The 20465-nt window shown below is 63.7% G+C and overlaps 2 protein-coding genes across 2 annotated transcripts in view; both read left to right on the top strand.

The window, feature by feature from the left end:
- Window positions 1–14: 14 nt before the first annotated feature.
- Window positions 15–8024, top strand: LOC113423067 (sestrin-3-like). Its single transcript, XM_087972347.1, is given in 11 exon segments — window positions 15–111; window positions 1103–1359; window positions 3703–3909; window positions 4387–4569; window positions 5070–5226; window positions 5229–5302; window positions 5435–5543; window positions 5745–5863; window positions 5990–6180; window positions 6480–6624; window positions 7055–8024. Coding segments are annotated over 11 exon segments (1629 nt in total). The 3' UTR covers window positions 7145–8024.
- A 1643-nt stretch (window positions 8025–9667) lies between these two features.
- Window positions 9668–20465, top strand: part of LOC113423097 (disks large homolog 3) — a 38103-nt gene continuing 27305 nt past the window's right edge. Inside the window, exons 1-4 of the mRNA XM_026684346.2 lie at window positions 9668–10044; window positions 11346–11477; window positions 12225–12361; window positions 13367–13495. Of these exons, the coding sequence (XP_026540131.2) occupies window positions 10029–10044; window positions 11346–11477; window positions 12225–12361; window positions 13367–13495 (414 nt within the window). The 5' untranslated portion in view covers window positions 9668–10028. The remainder of the gene's footprint in view (window positions 10045–11345; window positions 11478–12224; window positions 12362–13366; window positions 13496–20465) is intronic.

The raw sequence follows: 20465 nt of genomic DNA, 5'->3' as shown, positions 1-20465 counted from the left end.
TCCTTTCAAGGCTGATGTCACCAGGGACGCTCCTGATTGGAGGCTCGGAAAAGAAGCTGCAGCAGAAACGGGATTTGCCAGCCCGGCTCCAGAAACAGCGCGGGGGGCAAGGTGGACATTGGCAGGCGGCTGGCTCCTTGCCTTGCCCGGCTGCTTTGGCACTGCTGCAGAGGACCAAGGGGACCTCCTGGACCGGCCCCAGCCTCTACAGCTAGGAGTGATGAGCTCTGGGTAGCCCCTTGACACTTGGCACAGCCAGAGGGGCACCCCAGGGGCGTTTGCCTCTCACCTACCTGATCCCAGGCCTGGAAGTCAATGGCTAGGAAAAGTAGAGGTGGAAGAGGGCACCCCAGAGGGCAGGAAGAACCCTCGGAGGTACATTTTAAGAAATGGAAACTAGCCTTCGAACGCTGGAGCTCTCTTTGCTTAGCCAAAGAGCTTGGAGTGGTCCTGGGGGGGCTTAGGGGTCCCCCGCTCTATTCACTGCTCTGGAAGCTGCCTTAATCCTTGTGCTCATCTTCTTGCACAGCCACAGAAGTTTTTAAGGAACTGCAGGGGGTGTGCGCGTGTGAAAAGAGACGTGCATTGGGGTGCCCTGCTTTGCACCAGGAGCCATGGGGCTGGCCAGCCACTGTTTTTGGGCAAACCTGGGCTGGGCACAAGCAGATCCTGGGTTGGCCTCGATGTCTCGGTGCAGCCTGGCTTGCAGGGACCCCCATAAACGAACCGGGCGCTTCAAATAAATAGCGAATGGATGTTTAGAATCGCTTCCCAGACTGAAGCCCAGAATGGGGGGGGGGGGCTTCGACTGCCATGGTGAGGTTGCCTTAACCAGCCGGCTGGGCATGATTCACGTTGCCATTTACGCTGCAACCGTAAGAAAGCGGAGGCTCCACGCCCGGCCTCGGAGGGAAACGAGACTAAAGAAGCCCCGGAGTTTCCTGCGAACTTATGCGGGGCTCCGTTCGAACCTTCCCTCAGCCGGACCGACCTCCGCGCGAAAACAGGACGCGGCTCCTTTAAGAGCTGTCAAGGGACACCACGCTGGATCAGTGGCCCCGCCCCTTTGCTCTCAGGGGCGGGGCCGGCGCTTGACGGACAGGGAATTTTCCACTCGGCCCCACATGTCCACCGCCCTCCGGGCCCTCCCTACGCCCGCGATTGGCCGGCCGGCCGGGCCGCCCCGCCCCGCTGCGGCGTACGAACGGGGCCGGGTGGTGGGCACGCCCCCTCGCGCCCCGACTCCGGCTGGGCTGCCCGCGCCTCCAGCCTTCCCTCGGCGGCGGCGGCGGCGGCGAAAATGATCCTGTGCCCCCGAGCGCGGAGCCCCCGCGCGGGAAGCCGTGCCAGAGGCTGCAGGTAAGGGAGCCGGAGCCCAGCGGGGCCCCCGGGCTGCCCCTGCAGCGGAGCCCCTCCCGCGCCGCCGGTGCCCCCCGCGGCCCCTCCGCGGCAGCCCCGCAGCGCCCGGGGGCTCCGGCCGGGGTGGGCCGAGGCGATCGGTGCCCGCGGCGGCGGAGGCAGCCTCGCCCGTCTCTCCCTCCCTCGCCCCGGCCCCGCGCCGTCCTGCATCCCCGGGCGGCGGAGGCGGGGATGGCGGCGCCCCCAGCCCGAACCGCCGCTGGACCGACCTGCCCCCCGCCGCCCCGCGCTGCCAATCAAACTTGTTTTTCTGCTTCTCCTCCTGCGGTTCGGCGGTCGCCCCGGCAGGGGGCGCTGCGGCTCGCCGGCTGCCGCATCTGGGACCGGCCGGGGAGACAATGGACCGGGACCGCGCGGGGGGAGGGGACCGGACCGGTCCCGCTGTGGCCGCCGCCGCTCCGTGGGCAGGGGGCGTGTTCTTCCCGTGGTGCCCGGTCAGGCGGGCGGAGGGCGCGGCTTCCTCTTTGGGGCGGGGGTCCCGTCTCTTTCCTGGCCGCTGGGCTGCTCCGGCCAAAGCGGTCCCCTGCCCCCCCGGGCGTTGGGCCACTTGCGGCTGCCTCGCGGGCCCCGGGACCGTTTCTTTGTCTGACTCGGTCTGCCTCCCCGGCTCGGGGATGCGGCTCTGGGCTTCATCCCCCCTTGATACCGAACAGCACCGGTTCTGGAGGTGGGTAGGAAAGCTGGCTCTGCCCCCCACCTCTCTGGGCCCCTTTCCAACATTTCTGGGCGCCCCGTCCTGAATGGAGGAGAGGGGCTCCTTAGGAGCCCCCGGAGATTTCCTTGGGGGGGCAGGGGGCTTGTCAATGGTGGAGCCCCCTTGTTTCTTTGCCTTCAGGCAGGCACTTTTGCTTGGGGAGGGGGCCTGGAAATGGGCTTCCCCTGAGCTCCTTTGTTTTCGCAGAGAGACCCCCAGTTCTGAGGCCGGCCAGGTCCCTTGGCAGGTCTGGTGGAGCTCCTCAGCTCTGGGGAGGGACGCATCCCGGGGCTCCCCCTCCCTTTTCCTGAGGCTGCTTTAATTCCAGCTCTGGGGTCTTCCTGGAAAGGCAGCTGGGTTGGCAGGGGGAGGAATTTCCTCCCCCCATCCGGTTGGGCCCTGGGAGGGTCCCCGCATCTTTGGGTGTTCCTGGATGCCTCCTGGATGAGGCCACCCTGGAGGTCAGGCTGGGCCTGGGGCAGGCTGGCTGTTTTCTTGGGCAGGGATTCCTTTGCTACCCTGTTTCTCCAACAATATGGCCTCCCCCAAGAGGAAGTCCCAGCATGTTTTATAGGCATGAAATGAAATTAAGCCCCTCCCCCCAAATTAAGGCCTATATTAAAACATGCAAAATGGGGGGGGGGGAATGGTGGGGGGGCTTGCCATTAGGAAGTATTTTTGTTGCACACCTAGATTTGGTGCTGCCTGCGTTGACCCCAATACGAAGTGCCCCACCAACGCCGAGGTCAACATCCAAGCCGTCGCCACCCGCCCACCCAAAGATGCAAGGGGGGGAATTAAGTCACCCCCGAAAAGACGGCCCAGCCATTTTTTCAGGGCTCAAAAAAAAATAAGACCCGGACTTATTATATGAGAAACACGGTAGAAAGATGGGGGATGTGGAGCCTAGAGCCCCCTTGCCTTCCCTGAGCTGCTCCCTCCTGCCAGGGGCCACTTCTGCCCCCAGGAGCCCCCCTACTTCCGTGGCGGGGAAGAGGCTGGCCAGGGGAGAGGAGGGGGCTGCCAAGCCCTCCCCAACTGCCCACCTGGGGAAGGGGAGCCGGCTGCAGGCTTGAGAAAGGAGACGTTGAAGGCCCAGCCGCATTTTGGTCTGGGCCTGTCTTAAGGGGGGGGGCTTTTAAACAAACCCCCATTTGGGGGGGGGGGGCTTTTTTTCGAAGGCAGGGCAGGGAGAAGCTTCCATCGTGCAAAGAGGGCAGAGAGCAGAACTAGTGAAATTCACCTCGGCTGATGGAGGCTGACCTACCTGGGTGCAGGGCTGCCTGTCTCCCACCCAAGCAGGCGTAAGAACTCCCTGCAATGCCCGACGTGTGCCGGTTGCAGTCCCTGCTTTCCCTTGGCCCCAGATGTGACCCCCCCCCATGATCTTCTGGCCAAAAATACACCTTGAGCAGGAAGGCGCAGCCAGGTGTTTCTTCCGTGCCCTTGGGCGGCCTCAGGTGCTTTTGGTGCTCAAGGAGGGGGGGGCACTGTGCAGAGAGTTGGCTCTTTTCCTAGCCACCCACCCCCCACCCCCGCTGATGGCACAATGTCCGGTGTGGCCCACAGTCTGTGCTCTTCCCGCCCAGATGGCCAAGATGAGCACCGGAGACAAGGAGAGGCCTCCCCAGCTGCTCTTTGTGAAGGCCTTGGCCAGCAGGGGTCGGATTGAAGCCATCGCCCAGCAGATGGGCTACCACCCTCACTACCTGGACAGCTTCCTCTGCATGCAACATTACCTGCTGCACATGGACGGGCCGCTGCCCTTCGACTGCCGCCACTTCATCGCCATCATGGTGAGAGGGAGCCCTGCCCAGCTGAAGGGCCGCGGGGGCCCATCCTGGAGAGCGGCTGCTTTTGGCACTGCCAGGGCCTGCTCGGCTTGGGGAGGGTGTGGTTGCCTGCTTGCTTGCTTCACTGCTGAGCCCCGCCTCGCCCTCCCCACTCAGGAGCCCCTTGCCACTCCAAAGGGATCACGGGCTGCTTGGGAGCTGCAGCTGCCTTGTGAGATGATGTGGCCCTTGGCAGTCCTTCTCAAGGGGGGAGAGCAGCGGTCCTGATCCCCTGAGGGACCCAGGAAGAGTCTCCCCACCACCACCACAAAAGCAGAAGGGGTGTGTGTGTCTGGTGGAGACTATGCCAGGCAGGGATCAGGAGGAGGGGGACCAATTGTCTGGGTTGGGGGCACTGGGTGGGCTTCTGACTCCCAAGGCCAGGAGCAGGCAGGGGTCTTCCCCACTGGTCTGAGCACCCCCCCCCCGTGCCTCTTGCAGGCAGCTGCCCGGCATCGATGTCTTTACCTGGTGAACCTTCATGTGCTGCAGTTCCTGCGGGTGGGCGGAGACCCCCTGTGGCTGAGGGGGCTAGACTGCATCCCCCCCAAACTCCGCCGGCTCAGTGAGATCAACAAGGTCTTGGCCCACCGGCCCTGGCTGGTCTGCAAGGAGCACATTGAGGTACAAGGCCAGATCGGGGTGGGGGGGGAGAGGGCAGGGTGGATGCTGCTGGGACCTCTGGGCTCGCCCCATGGGGTAGCTGGTGGGAGGGAGCAGCATACGAAGGACCCCCTCCCAGGCCTCAAAGCCCTCCACCCCAAGGGGCTCATGCTTTAGGCTGCCTGAACAGGTTCCCGCCCCCATCAGAAACAGCCTGCGGAGTAAGTGAGGCATGAAAGGTGGAGCTGCAGCTACAGAGTTTCTGCCCGCTTGGTTTCCCTCCCACCGGAAGCCCCCCTCCCCCCCTCCCCCACAAGCAGGAGCTCCTGGCTCCCATCAGGAGATGCAGTTGAGGGTCTTCCTTGGGCCTGGGGGGGCTTCCGATCGGTTGGTTCCCCCAGGAAGAGCCTCTTTGGCAGCTGGCGCTCCGGCTGGGGCCCTGCCGCTTGGGGCCGCTTGCGCCTTGGAGCGGGCCTGATGGGGGGGAGTCACAGCCTGCCTCCTTTCGTCCCCCCCCCCAGAAGCTGCTGAAGATCAGTGAGCAGAGCTGGTCGCTGGCCGAGCTGGTCCACGCCGTGGTGCTGCTGGCCCACTGCCACGCCCTGGCCAGCTTTGCTTTCGGCTGTGGCTGTGAGCAGGGGCCGGGGCCGGAGGAGGGATGGGGCCCCCTCAAGCTGGGCCTCCCGGGAGCGTCTGCTTTTGTGATGTGGGCAACGGCTGCAGCCAGGAGCTGCTGCACCTGAACCGCAAGCGGGTGCGTGCTTCGGCTTCTTGGGGGCTGGGGGGCATGGGGGGGGTACCAGGCCCCAGTTGCAGGGCACGGGGGGCGGGTCCCCTTAAGAGACCCAGGGAAGGAGCCCTCAGTCGCATTCCTCCCCCTCTGCAGTCCTTGGATTCCTGCGTGGAGCTCGAGTCGCTTCGGGAGCGCATCCACCGGCTGCAGGCGGGCAGTGAGGCCCGGGAGGAGCTGAGGCTGCCTGCCCAGCGGGAAGAAGGTAAGGCCACCTGCCAGCCTCCCTGGAGGAGGGGCTGTGGAGGGCCTTGTCCAGAGCATCCTGGGGCCCCTGACCAGGTTGGGAGTCCCGGCGCTGATGGCCAGGCGGGGGGCCCTGAGAGCAGCTGGGGCTCACCTGCTTGCGGACAGGCCCCCCTCCCTCCCTCCCTCCCTCCCCTGGCTGAGTGGCTCCGTCTTCTAGGCTTCAACGGGGAATTCTTGGGGGCCGCAGACCTTTCCTGCTACGTCCTGGACCCCAGCTTCGGCTACCAGGAGTTTGCCCAGTGCCACGAGGGGCAGCCCCAGATCTTCCGTGTCCAGGTGGGTAGAGCCTGGCAGTGCCCGGGGTCTCGGCTGGCCTGCCTGCCTGCCCCTGGCCTGGGAGGCTGTGGATCCGGCCCCCTTTGGCATCCCCTCACCCAGCCACCCTCTTTCTGATCCCGGCAGGATTACTCCTGGGAAGACCACGGCTTCTCGCTGGTGAATCGCTTGTACTCCGACATTGGGCACCTGCTGGACGAAAAGTTCCGGAAGGTGGACGGTCTTCACAGCTGCTCGATGGCCAAGCGGCAGGGCTGCGAGGAGGCCACCTTCAAGCGGGCCGTCTGGAACTACGTCCACTGCATGTTCGGCATCAGGTGCTCCTCCCCCCTTCTTGGCGCCTCCTGCAGGGCCGAAGCTCCCTGTCATTCCCAGAGCCCGGGGAGGAAGGGAGGGAGGCGGGTTTAGGCGATGGGCCGTTGGGTCGCTCCCTGGAGGCGACGGGGGACTTGGACCCAATTCCCTCCCTGGGAAGGTTTTGCTATCCCCTTCCAAGCCTTGGCCCGAGAATCCCGGCTGTGCCAGGACCTCCTGCCCACCAGCCTGGCTCAAGGCGAAGGGGGAGGGGTCTCCTCTGGGGCTGAATCCAGGGCCTTGAATCCCTCCCCACCTCCAGGTACGATGATTACGACTATGCCGAGGTCAACCATCTCCTGGAACGGATCCTCAAGCTGTATATCAAAACTGTGACTTGCTCCCCGGAGAAGATGGATCCCCAGGTGTTTGAGCGCTTCTGGAAGCAGTTCAAGCACAGTGAAAAGGTGGGTTGTGCGTGTGGAGCAGAGGGGGAGGGGGAATCCTGGCCCCGGCTGGAACCTGCCCTCCCCCGCAGACGAAACAGGTGGATCCTCTGTCGGCAGCATGGATGGCTTGGAACTGGACCTGGCCTGGGCCGGGAGACTCCCCGGGGCTACTTCGGGCTGAGGCTGCTGGGCTGTCGTCCTTCTGGGCACTGGGTCCAGTAGCAGCCCCACCTGGACGGATTTGGGCCTTTTCATTGTTAAAGCAGCTCCGACCTACATTCTGCTCCACCCCCGGCGCCAACTCTGTGCTGGGGGCTCCCCTTCCCGTCTTTCACTCCAGCCAGTCCTGGTGGGATTCTGGAGCTGCTGCTTCCCGGGCCGGGCCCTCGGGTGGGGAGGGCCTCAGGCGTCTTGAGCTGGGGTCGAGGCTCCTCTTTGCCCCCCGCAGGTCCACGTGAATCTGCTGATCCTGGAGGCCCGGCTGCAGGCAGAGCTGCTCTACGCCCTCCGTGCCATCACGCACTACATGGTCTCCTAGGCCCCGGGGCCACCTGGACTCTCAGACTCCTGTGCTCTGGCAGGGGCCCCTCCCCGTGTTTACTTGGTGCCATCTCCTTTCCCTCCGGGCGAAGAACTGGCCTCCCCGCAGGAGCCCCAGGGCTGGCGGGCAGTGGGCTCTGCTGCTGCTCCTCTACAGGCCACGAGCCGCGTGGACAGAAGGGAGCCACCGGGACGTGGCCTCTACGCACTTGAAGCAGGGGAAGGACATCGTTCCTCTCTCTTCCCCAGTCAACTCCAGCGACGATGTTGAGTCTCCGTGACAGTATTGGGGGAGGGGCTCCCTTGTCTTGTGCCATCCCTACTGCCCATGGAGGGCTGGGAAGGGGCTCTGCCCGCTTGGACTGGGGCTTCTGGAGGGAGAAGAGGGGCACTTTCCACTGGCCTCATCTTGCGGGGGGGCAACAGCAAGGAAGGGTCCCTAGCATTCTTCTAGGAAGCCCCCTCTACTTTTCAGCCAAATGGACCTCGGAAGCCAAATTTGATCACCCCCACCAGGCAGGGCTCTTATCCTGCCCCCTTATCATATCCAACCCCCTTGCAAATGTGCTGCCCTCCCTCGCAGCTGCCTTCCATGCTGTGGCCCTTGGCTGACCCCCCCCCCGCCCCTTGCACCTCCTAGCCCCACTGTGCGGATCCCCAGCCCTCCTGGGCTTTTCTCCTGGCATTCCCCCTCCTGGGGCTGCTCGGGGTCCCGCTTGGGGGCAACCGGCAAAGGAGGCGGGGGGGCTGGTGCAGGACATGTGGCAGCAGCTGACTTGTTTACTGTGTAAATGTTTTGGGGGTGGGGGGAACAAACCGTTGTGTGGGGAAGAGAGAAAAGCCTATTTTTGCTATAAATATAAATGTTTGACAAAGAACCTGGCCTGATTTCTTCTTTAACTGGGGGTGGGGAATTCAGTTTCAGGGGAGCGGTAGCCCCCAAAGCACCTGACTGGGTCACCGTGAGTTGCCCTGCCCCCCATCGCCAAGGCTTGGCCTGTTGGTGTGCAGTCAATGTAGGACTCTGGAGTGGTTCAATGGGGGGGGGGGCTCTGAAGGAGAAGCCTCTTCTGCCCCCCCCCGCCCCGTGTGACTCCTTCCTGCTCCTGCCTGGAAGGGGCGGCTGTGTCTCCCCAGGGAGGGGATGGGTTGCTGACTCAACCCTTCCTGGCAGCCGCAGAGGCCTTGAGTGTGGGCTGGTCGTCCAGGGGCCCTCTGGGCTCTTCTGAAACAGGTCTGGCTTGGCTTTGCCAGCCTCCCACAATGGGCAGCAGGGGCCTTTCTGCCGGGGTCCCAGGCCACGTCCTCCTCTCCTGCACAGATGAGGCCGAACTGGCTTTCAGGTCAGCCCCTGTTGGGGAAGCTCCAGGCGAAGCTCCAGGCGGCTTCCCTCCAATCCCCAGGACTGGGGGCTTAAGTCCTCCTTGGATTCTTCAAAGCCGCCTCCTTGTCTCTGCAGCCCATTTCATTGGGACATCGTACTGGGCTTACGGCAGGCAAACCCCCGTGGTGGTGGTGGTGGTCGGCTCCTGCGTGTTTTCCAAGAGGCCAGAAAAGCGGTTTAACTGACAGAACCACCAGGGTCCTTCCCTCCCCCACCTGTCTAAATGGCTGCCTAACTGGCTGCCCCTCTTCTCCCAGGCCCTGCAAGTCTTCCAAAGCCCCCCTTCTCCCTCCCCCCTCCCCCGTCAATTTCCCTCCCACAGTGCAGACGGGGCCCGAGGGTCTCATCCTGGTGCCGGACCAGGGAATTTTAAGACTTGTGGACAATGCTGGCTGGCGAATTCTGGAAGTTCCAAGTCCCCAGGGGTGTCCAATTGCCAGGTTTGGAGTCCCTGGGCAGAGAAAAAGTTTCTTTTTATGAGACTGGAGGGAACTGGAGCGATGGGGGGGGGTAGGTTGGGCTAGGTTGTCACTGCTCAAGCTTACAGGTGGGAGATTTCTCCCTCCCCCAAACTTGTTTCATCCGAGTTTCAGGCCTGCTCACCTCAATATCTGAGAAATGCGAGGGGAGGGGGGGCATCAAAGAGCCCACAGACGGGACTTGCTCGCCGGGATGGAGGCATCTCACCCCCCATCCGAACTATTTCCCGGGAAGTAACCGCCCCTCTTTTGCTGGGGTGACTGAAGAGTCTCCATTTGAGAGGGGAGGGCGTCTTTTCACTGGTTGCAGCTAGCAGTTGGGGGCGTCCTCTGAAATTCCCAGAGCAGCTCCTGCCAGGCGCAGGGTCTCAGCCGCCAAGGGCCCGAAAGTTGAGTCCAAGTTCAGCCGAGGAGTTCCAGAGGGAGAAAAATCTGCCACTCAAAACTTTCAAAGGGACGAAACCGGAGCGTCTCATGCAATATTGAGCTATGAACACGCTGCCCCGGGAAGCCAGGGATCTGCCTTTCGGATACGCAGCTTCCATTCTCACGGACAGCCCCAACCCGCGTCTCCGCCCGCGCCGAGACACGTGAGGAATGCTGGCAAGGCAGCTGTTGATTCCGGGGGGCGGGCGGGGCTGGAGCCGCAGCCGGGAGACCTGCAGGAAGCCAACCTCGCCCAAGGGAAAAGTTTGGGCCACCCTCCCGAGGGGTCCCAGGTGCTCGCCCGAGGGAGCGCGGTCTCGGCGCGTCGCCTCCTCCGGGGCTTCGGGCCGCTTTGGGGTCAGATCCCCGGCGGGGCTGTTGTCGCCCGAGTGCGGCGCTTCTATTCCGCAGGACCGGGAGGCGGAGCGGCTGCCGAGCTCCTGGAACCCGCTTCCCGGTCGGCCAGCGGCCAGTCCGCCCGCTCAGAAAGTTGGAGGCGGCCCCTTCGCCACCGCTCTTCCCGCCCTTCTCCGGCCCAGCCCGCGTCCCCCGCCCGCCCCCGCCTTCCTCCCGCGGACGCGAAGCCCGCACCGATGAGCAGCCGCAAGGGTAAGGGGCGGCGGGGGCCCAAGGCGCTGTGGCCGCCAGCCGCGGGGCCAGCGCGACCCGGGGCTGCTCGGAAGGACCTTCTCGGCCGCTGAGAACCCCGCCCCCGTTGCAGGGGCCCAGAAGCAGCGGCCTTTCCGGGGCCGCGACTCGGACCGGCCGTGCAGGAACTTTCCCCCTCTTTTCCGGGCGGGGAGGGGCAAGAGGGGACGGGGACCTCCAAGTAGGAGTTCCGGAGGCGCTGAACTTTTCCAGGCAGCAACCGGAGCTTCGGGAGCGGGGCTGGGTGGGGAGTCGGAGCGCCGGGCCGCCCCTGAGGGGCTCCTGGCGACCTCATCTCCCGGGAGACGCCGCCCGTGCGGACCTCCACCTGCCAGGGCTCTTTGCTCCTTTCCGGTCCCCTCCTCCGAGGCTGCCCTGCTAGAGGGTCTCCAGCAGGCCTTTGGCCTCCCAGGTGAGACCCCCCCCCACGAGGAAGCCCCCCCCTCCGCCTTAGAACCTTCTTGGCTGCAGGCAAGTTGTGCTTCAGTCCTTCTGAGTGGCACCTTCCTTCTGGAAAGCTTCTTACCTTTTCCTTCTGCCTTGGGTGCCTTCTGAGCCCTGAAATGGAAGACAGCTGGCTAGCTATTTCCCCGAATTGTTGGAGGGGGGGCTCGTTTACGAAGCCCCCAGCTTAGGGCGGATTACTGGGAGTCTTGTAGAAGAGCATGCAGGGCCCCGTGGGTGAGGGCAGAGATTCTGGGCTCCTCTGCCCTTGCTGGGGGGCTAGCCAGGGAGACCTGGAGGTGGCTCGTCTCCTGGGACTCTTCCTGGCCCTTCTCCTCCTCGGAATCAAAGGCGGGGAGAGGGTTGCGGGGGGCGGGGGAGGCAAGGATGAGGGCCAGGAGCCTTTCAGACAACGCAAGGCTGCCCTTGTAGAAGGCACAGCTGAGCTGGCAGCGCCTTCAGTCCCCGGGAGAACTTGGGGTCACCCCAAAGGGGATTTCTTCTTCTTCTTCTTCTTCCATGCGGGGAACCGGTGCTCTTGAGAAAAACCTCCCGTCTAGCTGGGGCCTCCGGAACCGCCAGAGCTGCTCTTTGGGGCTGGCAGGCCTGCTCTCTCCGTGGGACAAAAAAGTTCCGGGTTCTGGACTCCTCCTTGCCTAGATTGAATGTGTGAATGTGGATCCTGGATTTGTTGGTCCCCTGCCAGCTGCAGGAACCTGCCTGGGCGAAGAGGGGCTGTGTGTCCTGGGGAGGGGGGGGGGGCGCTTGCTGGATACAGCCCCCCCAGACTTCCCTCAAGCTTTGCTCTTGCCTTGCAGACACCCAACGAGCTGTGGCAATCCTGGCCCGCTATCAGGGGGTTCTGCAGTCCCCGGCGGAGCAGCCTCTGCGAGCCTCAGTCGAGAAAGTGGTCCGTGTATTTCAGAGCGAGCTTTTCCAGGCCCTGCTGGGTAAGGGGGGCTGGCGACGGCCGAGCGCGCAGGCCGTGCCCCTGCTGGGGGTGCCCCTGGGCATAGGCCCCCTTAAACCAGAGCCGCTGCTTGGGGGTGGGTGGGTGGGTGTGATGTTCAGGCCCCCCAGAACTGCATCCCACAGAGATGGCAGCCTCTGCATTCTGCAGCCTCTGGGCATCTGCTTCCTCCGGGGCCAGAGGGGCCTCTGACTTGGAGGCCTGGAGCCCAACAGGAAGGAAGGAAGCCAAGAAGAGTCTGGGGGCGCTGGAGAGCCTTCCCGGGGGCCCCCTTGCTCCCCCTGCGGGCTAAGCTCGGGGTTCCCTGCGGAGCAGAGCTGCTCTTTGGCTCAGCAGGTGAGACCCACCTGGCTCCTCCTGCTGGCTCCATCAGCCAGGGGGTTGAGCCTGTAGCCCTGCAGGGAGGGCCGAGCCAGTTCTCCCTTCAGCCACCCTGTTAGAGAACCACCTGCCTGGATTCTGCTGAGGGGCTGCAGGGAGGGGTGGCAACCTCTGGGAACAGCCTTGGGGGAGGGAGAAGATGCATGGGGGGGTCATCAGCCACGGGGCTTGCCTGCTGCTGCTCTGCAAAAGTTCCGGGGAAACTGGACCGTGTGTCCCTCAGAGATGCAGCCTGCCTAAATGGCATCCCGGGACGCTCTGCCAGGGGGCTCCTCTGCCAGGGGGCAGGGCAGGGGGGTCTTCAGAGCTGGCCTCTCAAGGCGCCCTGCGGTCTGTCCCCCCTCAGACATCCAGGAGTGCTATGAGCTGAGTGGGCTCCCTGCTTGCCAGCAAGATGGACCCGCCAGTCTGGGGTCAGGGGGCCCCTCCAGGAGCCACGAAACTGCTGACCCAGAGGGCCGAGAGGGACAGCAGCCCCTGCAGGTGAGACCGAGGGACCCCCCCTTCCCTTCCCTCGAGGGCCCCTTGGAGATCCCTGCACCCCTGAAGAGGACCGGCACTTCGCCCCAAGCCCCCAACCTGCCTTTGGCTCTGGGACAGCAGCCCTGCCTCCCCTTTGGGCTGCTGAGCTGGGCAGAGCCCCGTGGGGAGGGCTTCTCCGATGAGGAAGCCCCACGGCTCCCCTGGCTCTTAGGCCTTTCTCCAGCCAGCGGTGGACCCCCTGCCAGCCCCGGGGGATCTAGGCCCTGCAGCCCTTGCCTTCCCCTGCCTGACTGGAGGCTGCCCTGGCCCCAGGCTGGCACCGGCGGAGGGGGCGTGGGGGGAGGCAGGTCCTCCCTTTGGGCCTTAGAGTAGCTCCTCCCCACCGCCCCCACCTTCCCCTCCCCGCTCCTGCCTCCAAGGCCCGGAAGAGACCCGGCTGGTCAGTTGCAGGGGTGGGCGCTGCTTCCCTTCCACGCTGACCTCCAGGCCACCTTCACAAGCCGCGTCTTAATTGGCCAAGCCTGGAAATTTAGGGCCTGTGATTTTCAGTGCTTATTCCTTGAAAGGGGAAAGGATGGGTCTCCCGTCCTCATGGCAACGGGCCGAGGGAAGTGGCAGGTGGACGCTAGCAGCCCGGCCAGCAGCTCAGGCGCCCCGAGGGGCAGAAGGGACTCCAGGAAGAAGGAAGGATTAGCCAATGCTCTCCGGCCCTGCTGATTGGCAGGGATCTTGGGCGAGGGTGCAAATAATCTTCCAAGCTTTTAAAACCATCTCAGCCGCCACTGTGTTAGGAGTGGAGTTGCAGGGGGGGGGTCAGCAAAAAGAGGCCCCGTGCCTCCTCAGGGTGGCCATGAGCCGGGGGGATTCCGCTGATGCAGCCAGGACTAGCCTGGGGGTGCATAGCCCCCCCCCCCCGGGTCGACTCCTTTGCAGCTCGGTGGGCTCTTCCCTCCTGCTCCTTTTCTCCGTCTTCTAGGCTGGTTCATGGCTTTCTCCCCCTTCCAGGGAAGAGCAGTGGGGACCCCAGAGGCAGAACCGGTGCCACAGCTGGTGAGAGTGACCCAGAGCAGGACTGAGCCGTCCGCCCGAGTCTGCAGTCTGGTGGTGGTGGGTGCCAGCAGCGTCTTGCCCAAGGTGAGGGTCTCAATGGTGCAGAGAAGCAGACGGGGGGCAAACCCCAGAATGGGAGCAGGGCTTGGCCTCCTGGGAAATGAGGGGGTCTTCAGGGGACGAGGACAAGGCTGTGGAAAGGTGCAGAGAGGAGGGGCAGAAGAATTGGGGGTGGGGGGTGTCTGTGTGGAAATCTAATTTCTCTCCAGTTGTGTTTAAGATCCTTTGGGGCAGCCGGCTTTTCTCTCCCCTTAAACCAGCAGGGCCCCCCTCCAAAGGGGAAAACGAGGCTCTGAAACTTGGGACGCCGAGCCAGCTCAGCGCAAAGGGGGACCCGCCGTCTGTCTGGCGGGAAGGTTTCCACGCATCAGCCACACTCCCGGGTCTTTTGCCAAGCTGGCTCTGGAAGTCCGTAAGGTCAAGCTTTGGGGTGGGGGGATGACGGTGGGGGATGAGGGTGGATCTGCCTCCTGCTTCTGCCCCCAGGCTGCCTGCTCAGAGCTTCCCCTGTTGGATGGCAAGCACAGCCTGCAGTGCTGCTGGAAGGTCCGCTCCTATCTGGGAGGGTCCGGCAGCCTCCTGAGTGTCAAAAAAAGGGGGGGTGATGGGCGTTGCAACGGCCTTCTTGCAGTGAGGGGGAGTCCAGGTTTGGGCCACGAGCGAGCGCAGCCGATTTCAGATTTCACGTGGGCTCCTTTCCTCTCCTGACATCTTCCTGCTGCTGCCTAGCAACCCAGCTGCTGCCTGCGTGGAGCCAGGAGACAGGCTGGCTGCAGGAATGGCAGAGGAGACCTTTGGCGGGGGGATTGGGGGCCGTGAGTCCCACGTGGGTTCAGCTAGGAGCTCCATCCTGCCCTCGGGGGCCCAACGCCTGGCGGTTCTCCCTGGTCATTCGAGGCAGCAGCAGGGGCATCCCCTGGAAGACGGAGAGGCGGCCATGGGGGCCTCCTGCCTCCCCCTTCCTCTCCAACTCCAAGGGTTGGGCGCCCCTCCCCCTCCCTTTTGTCCAAGTGGCTCACCTTCAGGCCTCGGGACGTGGCTGCTCTCCTGAAAGGGGGGGAATAGGCCACTGCCCGGCCACCATTTCCAGTCCCAGCAATTCCTGGCCATGCACAGCTGGGGAGCAGAAGGTGAGAGGGATGGATCCCAACGGGTGGGGGGAAGGGCTGGTCTACTGCAGCAAGTGCTGGGTGGCCATAGCAGAGAGTCTCTGTGCCAACCACGCTCTCTTCAGAGGAGGGTTTCCCTGGTGGGCTACGCTCAGTTCAGAAGAGCTGCCACCCCCCTCGATAGTCTGAAGTGACTGGAGAAGCCTCTGGGCTGTTCGTCTCCCGGGGGCAGAACGGCCTGGGCCAGCTCTCCTCCAGGTGACTTTGAGGCTGTGCTTGGCATCCCAGGTTGGCCTCACAAGGGCTTTGCATGGCATCGGGCCATTTGGGCAGCCCCAGGTTGGGAGGAGGACTTGGCGGAAGAGGCACACTGGGGAGTTTTTGGAAAGCAACCCAAAAGACGCCTGGAAATGGAGTTTGGTGAGCCTTCAACGGTGCCTTTAAGAAATCTCTGCTGCTGGGATTCCAGTTTGCCGGCTGATTGGCTAGGAAGTGAGTGGGTGGGAGGGGGAGGGAACAGCCATTCAGAAATCTGTTGTATTACCTTCCTTCTTTAAAGGGGAGGGGGGGGCCTTGAAGGAACAGCCTGCCTCTCCTGGGCTGCTTTTCCTAGACCTTGAGATCCAGAGGCTTGGAAGGAAAGTCAAGGGGAGATGCTGGAGGGGCGGCTGCTCCTGGCTCTGGATGGGTGGGCTAGGAGCTCCCCTCCCCAGCATAAGTGGAGGCGGCCTCACTGAAAGGAAACCTGAGTCGGCTTCAATGCTCCTGACGTGGGGCTGGGGGTTTCCTTCACCACTGAGCTTCCCCTGAGCTCAGAAGGGGCTTCCTGGGACCTCTTGGAGCTGCTGACCGTTGGCTTCCGAAGGTGCTGGAATTCCCCATTTGCCTGGACTCTGCAGCCGGAGTTGTAGGCCTTGATTTGGGCCCCTTGCAGGACCGAATGCTAAACCTTCCGGCCAGTTGGAGGACCTCCGCTGCCTTTGGGGCTTTGCTCTGCAGACGATGCGACTTCCATCTTTGATTGCCTCAGTTTCCCCTCATTCTTTCTCGGTAGCATATTCTCTGATGGGGAGGTAGGACGGCCACGTGCTGGGCTGGGCATGGTGGGCCTCCCTTTGAATGGCTGAGAAAGGAGCTCCAGAGTCACTCAGAGTTACGCCGCTGCCTCCTTGTCTGGAGATGGTTTCCCCGGTTGGCTCCGTTTGGCTTCTTGTAGTTCACAAAACAGGCTGGATTGTCACCCTGCGTTACAACACCATGGGTGGCGCTTGCGTCACTCTCAAAATGTGGTGGATTGCGCTGGTTGTCCTGGGACTTTTAGAGCAGAACCCTCCAAAACCCATTTACAAACCAGCTGACTGGGTCCTGGAGGGCCACTTCCCCTCTGCCCCCCAAGCCAGAATGTCCATGGCTGAGATTCTTGGGGTCCACCTCCTTGTGCAGTTTGGGGCACCCTCTAATGGTTGCACTGATGGTGGCGATGCTTGTGATGTGCTGTAATGGTTAAGGAAGGGGCCTGTGCAACCTTTGAGTGGCACTCCGGTGGGTACGTTCAGCACCCAGGCCAAAATGTTGATACCTTAAGGAAGATTCCCTAGGTTTCCTTCCTTGTAGTCCGTATATCTGGTGGCCCTGGTTTGGTATGAGGGTGGGGGCTGCCATAAGGTTTTGGAGAAGTGTAGCTCCAGGGAGCCCTGGGTTCAAATCCCACCCTCTGGATGTGGCTGGCCCCTCACTCTGCCTGACCCTTTCTGACAGAAGAGTCTGGCTGTTTCTCAGCCTGGAGAAGAATATCGGTGGTCTTACGGGGGGCTCCCTCTGGGGGAGGGGGGCCTTTGGAGACAGATCCTGGCCCCCCATGCTGCTCAAGGGTCTGACTGACGGGCAGAGGACTCTCATTCCACTTCAGTCTCATGCAGCCACAGACGGGAGCCTTATCAGGTCTACCAAAGGCAGAAGAAAAAGGGTCCAATTGGCTAAATTCGGGGCTTTGGGTTGGGCTAGGAGCCCCACAATTCCGGATCAAGAAGCACAGCTGGCATGGCTAATAATGGCCCCAAAGCTACATCGGTTGGAGGCTATAAATGTTTGAATTAACTTTCATTTATACATTTGTATCCTGCCTGTATTACTTTGACAAATAAGGCGGTGCACATATCTGACCCAACTTCCTCCTCCTATTTTCCCCACAACAACCCTCCTCCTATTTTCCCCACAACAACCCTGTCCCAAAGTCATCCAGCCAGCGTTCATGGCTGGGACTTGAACTCATGGTCTCTTGGTTTGATGGACCTTTGTGGGGGTTTCTGTTCTGAGAGGCATTGCTTTGATTTGAAAGCTGAGCGGGTGGGAGGGAAGAGAGGATATGAGGAGGGTTGGAAGAATGGCGTTTGGGGAACCAAAGTCGTCTTTTCCTGGTTCTTCCTTTCTCCTGAGATAAAACGCAAATTATTCTCCGGACAACTTTTCATGCAACAGAACCTTGTCGGTTGCTCTGCTTTTTTCCTACCAGGGTTGGTTCAGTTTGCACGCGATGTAGAGGTGGCAAAAGGTGGAATCATCACGTGTGAGTCATGCTTCGTTTGTAGCACACAGTGAGGATGATTTTGACGTTAGCAGGTTTGGGAGCCGAACTTCTGATGCCAGGAGGGCCCAGAACTTCCGTGCACCGCCTTAGCAATGAAAACGTCCAGGGAATTCCTTTGAGGGAGGCAGCCTGTGTGGGCTGGCCTGGCCTGGCCTTTGCAGGGTTAGGTCTAGTTAGCCCCAGGAGGCCCCGGGCCAGCTGTGGGGAAGAGGGAAGGAGGCTGCCCAGAGGGGGCCAGGAAGGCAGCCCTGGGAGAAAGCCCCGATGTGCCCCGGCCAGTGGGGGCGGCTGCTGCTCTCTGACCTTGGCTGATCTTGGGCGAGAAGAGGGCCAAGAAGCCCCGAGGGAGATCCGGGGAGGGAGGAGGGAAGGGCCTCCCGTTCAAGGCTCCGCTTCCAGGCCGGGATGAGCGGAGGCTCCAAGGAAACGCTCCTCGGCGCTCTCGCTGGCCTTTCCCTGCCTGGCCTTCCCCGCAGGGCGCGTGTCCGGGCGGCGGAGAGGCGAGGCCCGGGCCGCTGGACGGGAGGGCGGCCGCGGCGCCTTTAAGGGCCCCTGCTTAACAGGCTCGGCGCCGCGGCCGCTGCCCTGCGCGCCGATTGGCTGCGGCGCGGCGAACGGGAGCTGCGGGCCGAGCGCGATGCTCTGCCTTCCCCCTTTCCGTCCAGGCAGCCCAGGCGGCGGCGGCCCCTCCGCCAGCCCGCAGAAGCCGCCTCGGGCCGCGCAGGGGAGGAGGAGGAGGAGGAGGAGGCGCCCGCGCAGCAGCGGCAGCAGCAGCGGTAGCGACAGCAGCGGCCGGCGGGGGAGGCGGCGCCCCTCCCCGGCGCTCGGCAGGCTCGGAGGGCTGGGCGATGCAGCGCGGCTCCCGCCGCCGCCGCGGTGATGATGCGCTAGCGACGAGGACGGCGGCGGCGGCGTGGTCGGCGCGCCCGCGGAGGTGACGGGCTCGGCGGCTGGCGGAGGGAGCGGCGCGGCGCGGCGAGCGGGGGCCGGCGGGGCCATTGTCTCGGCGCGGGCAAGATGCACAAGCACCACCACTGCTGCCGCTGCCCGGAGTGCTACGAGGTGACGCGCATGGCGGCCCTGCGGCGCATGGAGCCCCCCAGCTACGGCGAGTGGCAGCAGCACGAGCAGTTCGGGGGCGGCGGGGGCGGCTACGGGGGCTACGGCTCGCAGACGCTGCCCTCGCAGCCCGGGGCCGCCCCCCACGGCCCGGCCCAAGGGCAAGCTGGTCCCCACGGCCCGCGACAGCGCGCCCCCCGCGCCGCCCAAGCAGGGTCCGGCCAAGGGGAGCGGCGGGGCGGGCACCCCCAAGATCAACGGCAGCAGCCCCGCCTGGTGGCCCGAGTGCACCTGCTCGAACCGCGACTGGTATGAACAGGTGGGTGCCGCTTCTCGGGCGCGAGGGGGGCGCCGAGGCCTCACCGGGCCGGGGGCTCCGACGAGCGGTCCGCGCGTGGGTGCGCCCTGCCCTTCACGTCGGGCCAAGCAGCCGCTGGGAAGGCCCCCGCTCCCGATCCAACGGGGCTGCTGGGCCACCTGCGGCCCGGCCCAGAAACGGTTCGGGAAGCCTCCCCCGCCAGTCGCCTCGCGACACCAGCGGAGAAAATGGATGGAGCCTCACGCGAGGCAATAAAATGGAGGCTGTCTCGGTGGGTCCCCGCCTTGCGCGAGTGGGCCAGGCCTCGGTTGCCGGAGGCTGCCTCGCCCCCGCCCAGCCCTCGAGGGGCAGGATCCGGGGGGCCGGGCGGGGGTGGGGTGGGGGAACAGTCCCGTCCAGTTTTGCCTTCCCTGCCTGCGTGGCGGCACCGGCCTGTCACCTTGGCGTTGGGCACTGCAGTTGTGGCAGACCTCCTGCCTGAGCTTCCCCTAATGCCCCCTGCCAAAGGCAGCTTGGGGAGGGGCGCTGGGGGGGCAATCTGTGCGGTGTGTGTGAAGCTGCTGGGCTCCCTTCCCCCTCCCCAGAACTGTCTGATGGAAATTGGTCCATACACATCTCTCTCCTAAGATGGCAGTGGCAAGATGTGTGTGCATATGTGTGTGTGTGTGTGTGCGCGCACACACGCGTGCCAGAGTGAAGGACGGCTCTGCTCTGGGTCTGGCGGTTTAATACGGTGCTGGTCAAAAGGCAGAGTAGTGGCATGATGAGGGCGGAGGAGGCATTTTGGAAGGCTGGCATAGCAGCCGACCTGGAGAGGTCCTGGCAGGCTGTGGAGGATGGGGCTGGGCTCAGAGAGAGGCTCAGGCAGGCCAAATTGCTCACAGGGGTATCAGGAGGGTTTGCACTGAGCTCGGCTGCCTCTGCCAGCCTGACCATCTGGCATGGCCTGTTCTGGGCAGGGGGCTGTCTCTAGCAGTGCCAGGAAGGGGGGTGGGGCACCGTCCCTGCTATGTGTGCAGGTGCTTCTGTGGGGTTGCCTGGCCTCTCTTATGGCGAGCTCCCTGGCACTTGGGGAAGGAAGGCCTGGCCTGAAGGCGGGGGGGCGGCGCAACCAGAGTGGCCCCACTTTGTCTCTGGTGTCAATTTCCACAAGACTGAAGGGGAATTGGCAGAGCCTGGGGGGCGGCTGATTGACTCGGTGGGCCAGGAATCTTCACCCCTCCCCAGAGCAGGGTCTTCTCAATGCTCCCCTGCCTCCTCCTACCCCCCCAATCATTTTCCAGAGCCAGTGAAGTGGGGATCCTCAGCCAGGGCATAAAGGAACAGGCACCCTGTTGCCACTTTGGGGTGGCCCAGAACAGGGCACAGGTGCCATGGCCAAGTGGTTGGCAGGAGGGCGCTGCAGGGAGGCAGGATGACCTGGAGAGGATGGCCTGCCTGCCCCACAGCTGGTCGGAGTGGAGAGGGTTGGGCTGTGGGGGGTGGGGGGGCACCGGGAAGGAGCCAGTCCAGGGGTCTCCGGTCCAACCCTTCACAACACTAGGGGAGGGTTCTGGGGGGTTCAGAGAAGTGAGAGGCACCCTTAGCTTCTGCTGACTCGGTTCTCCCACTCTGGAGTGCTTAATGGTCCCCAGAATCGGGAGAAGGGGAGCTGGAGGGAGCCGGGCATCGCTGGACGCTCGGAGGTTGCCTGAGGAGAAAGGAGTGGGTGACAAGGGATAAAATGGGGTGAGTGGTGGTGGGGGCGTGTGCTGAGGGGCTCCTGGCTGAGGCTGGATGGGGGGCAGAGGCGCTGGGGGTCCTGAGGCAAGGGGGGACGAGTGAGGAAGAGGGTGGGGCGAGAGCTGGAGGTGGGAGGTTGGCAGGGTGAGGTTGCTATGGCTACTTGTGTTCTATTCAGAGAGGGAGGGAGGGAGGGAG

This window comes from Notechis scutatus, chromosome 10, assembly GCF_049901735.1.
Source record: "Notechis scutatus isolate UNSWTSFEM ecotype Mainland chromosome 10, rNotScu1.2, whole genome shotgun sequence".
Classification (NCBI taxonomy): domain Eukaryota; kingdom Metazoa; phylum Chordata; class Lepidosauria; order Squamata; family Elapidae; genus Notechis; species Notechis scutatus.
This window is presented reverse-complemented; position numbering and strand designations above follow the sequence as displayed.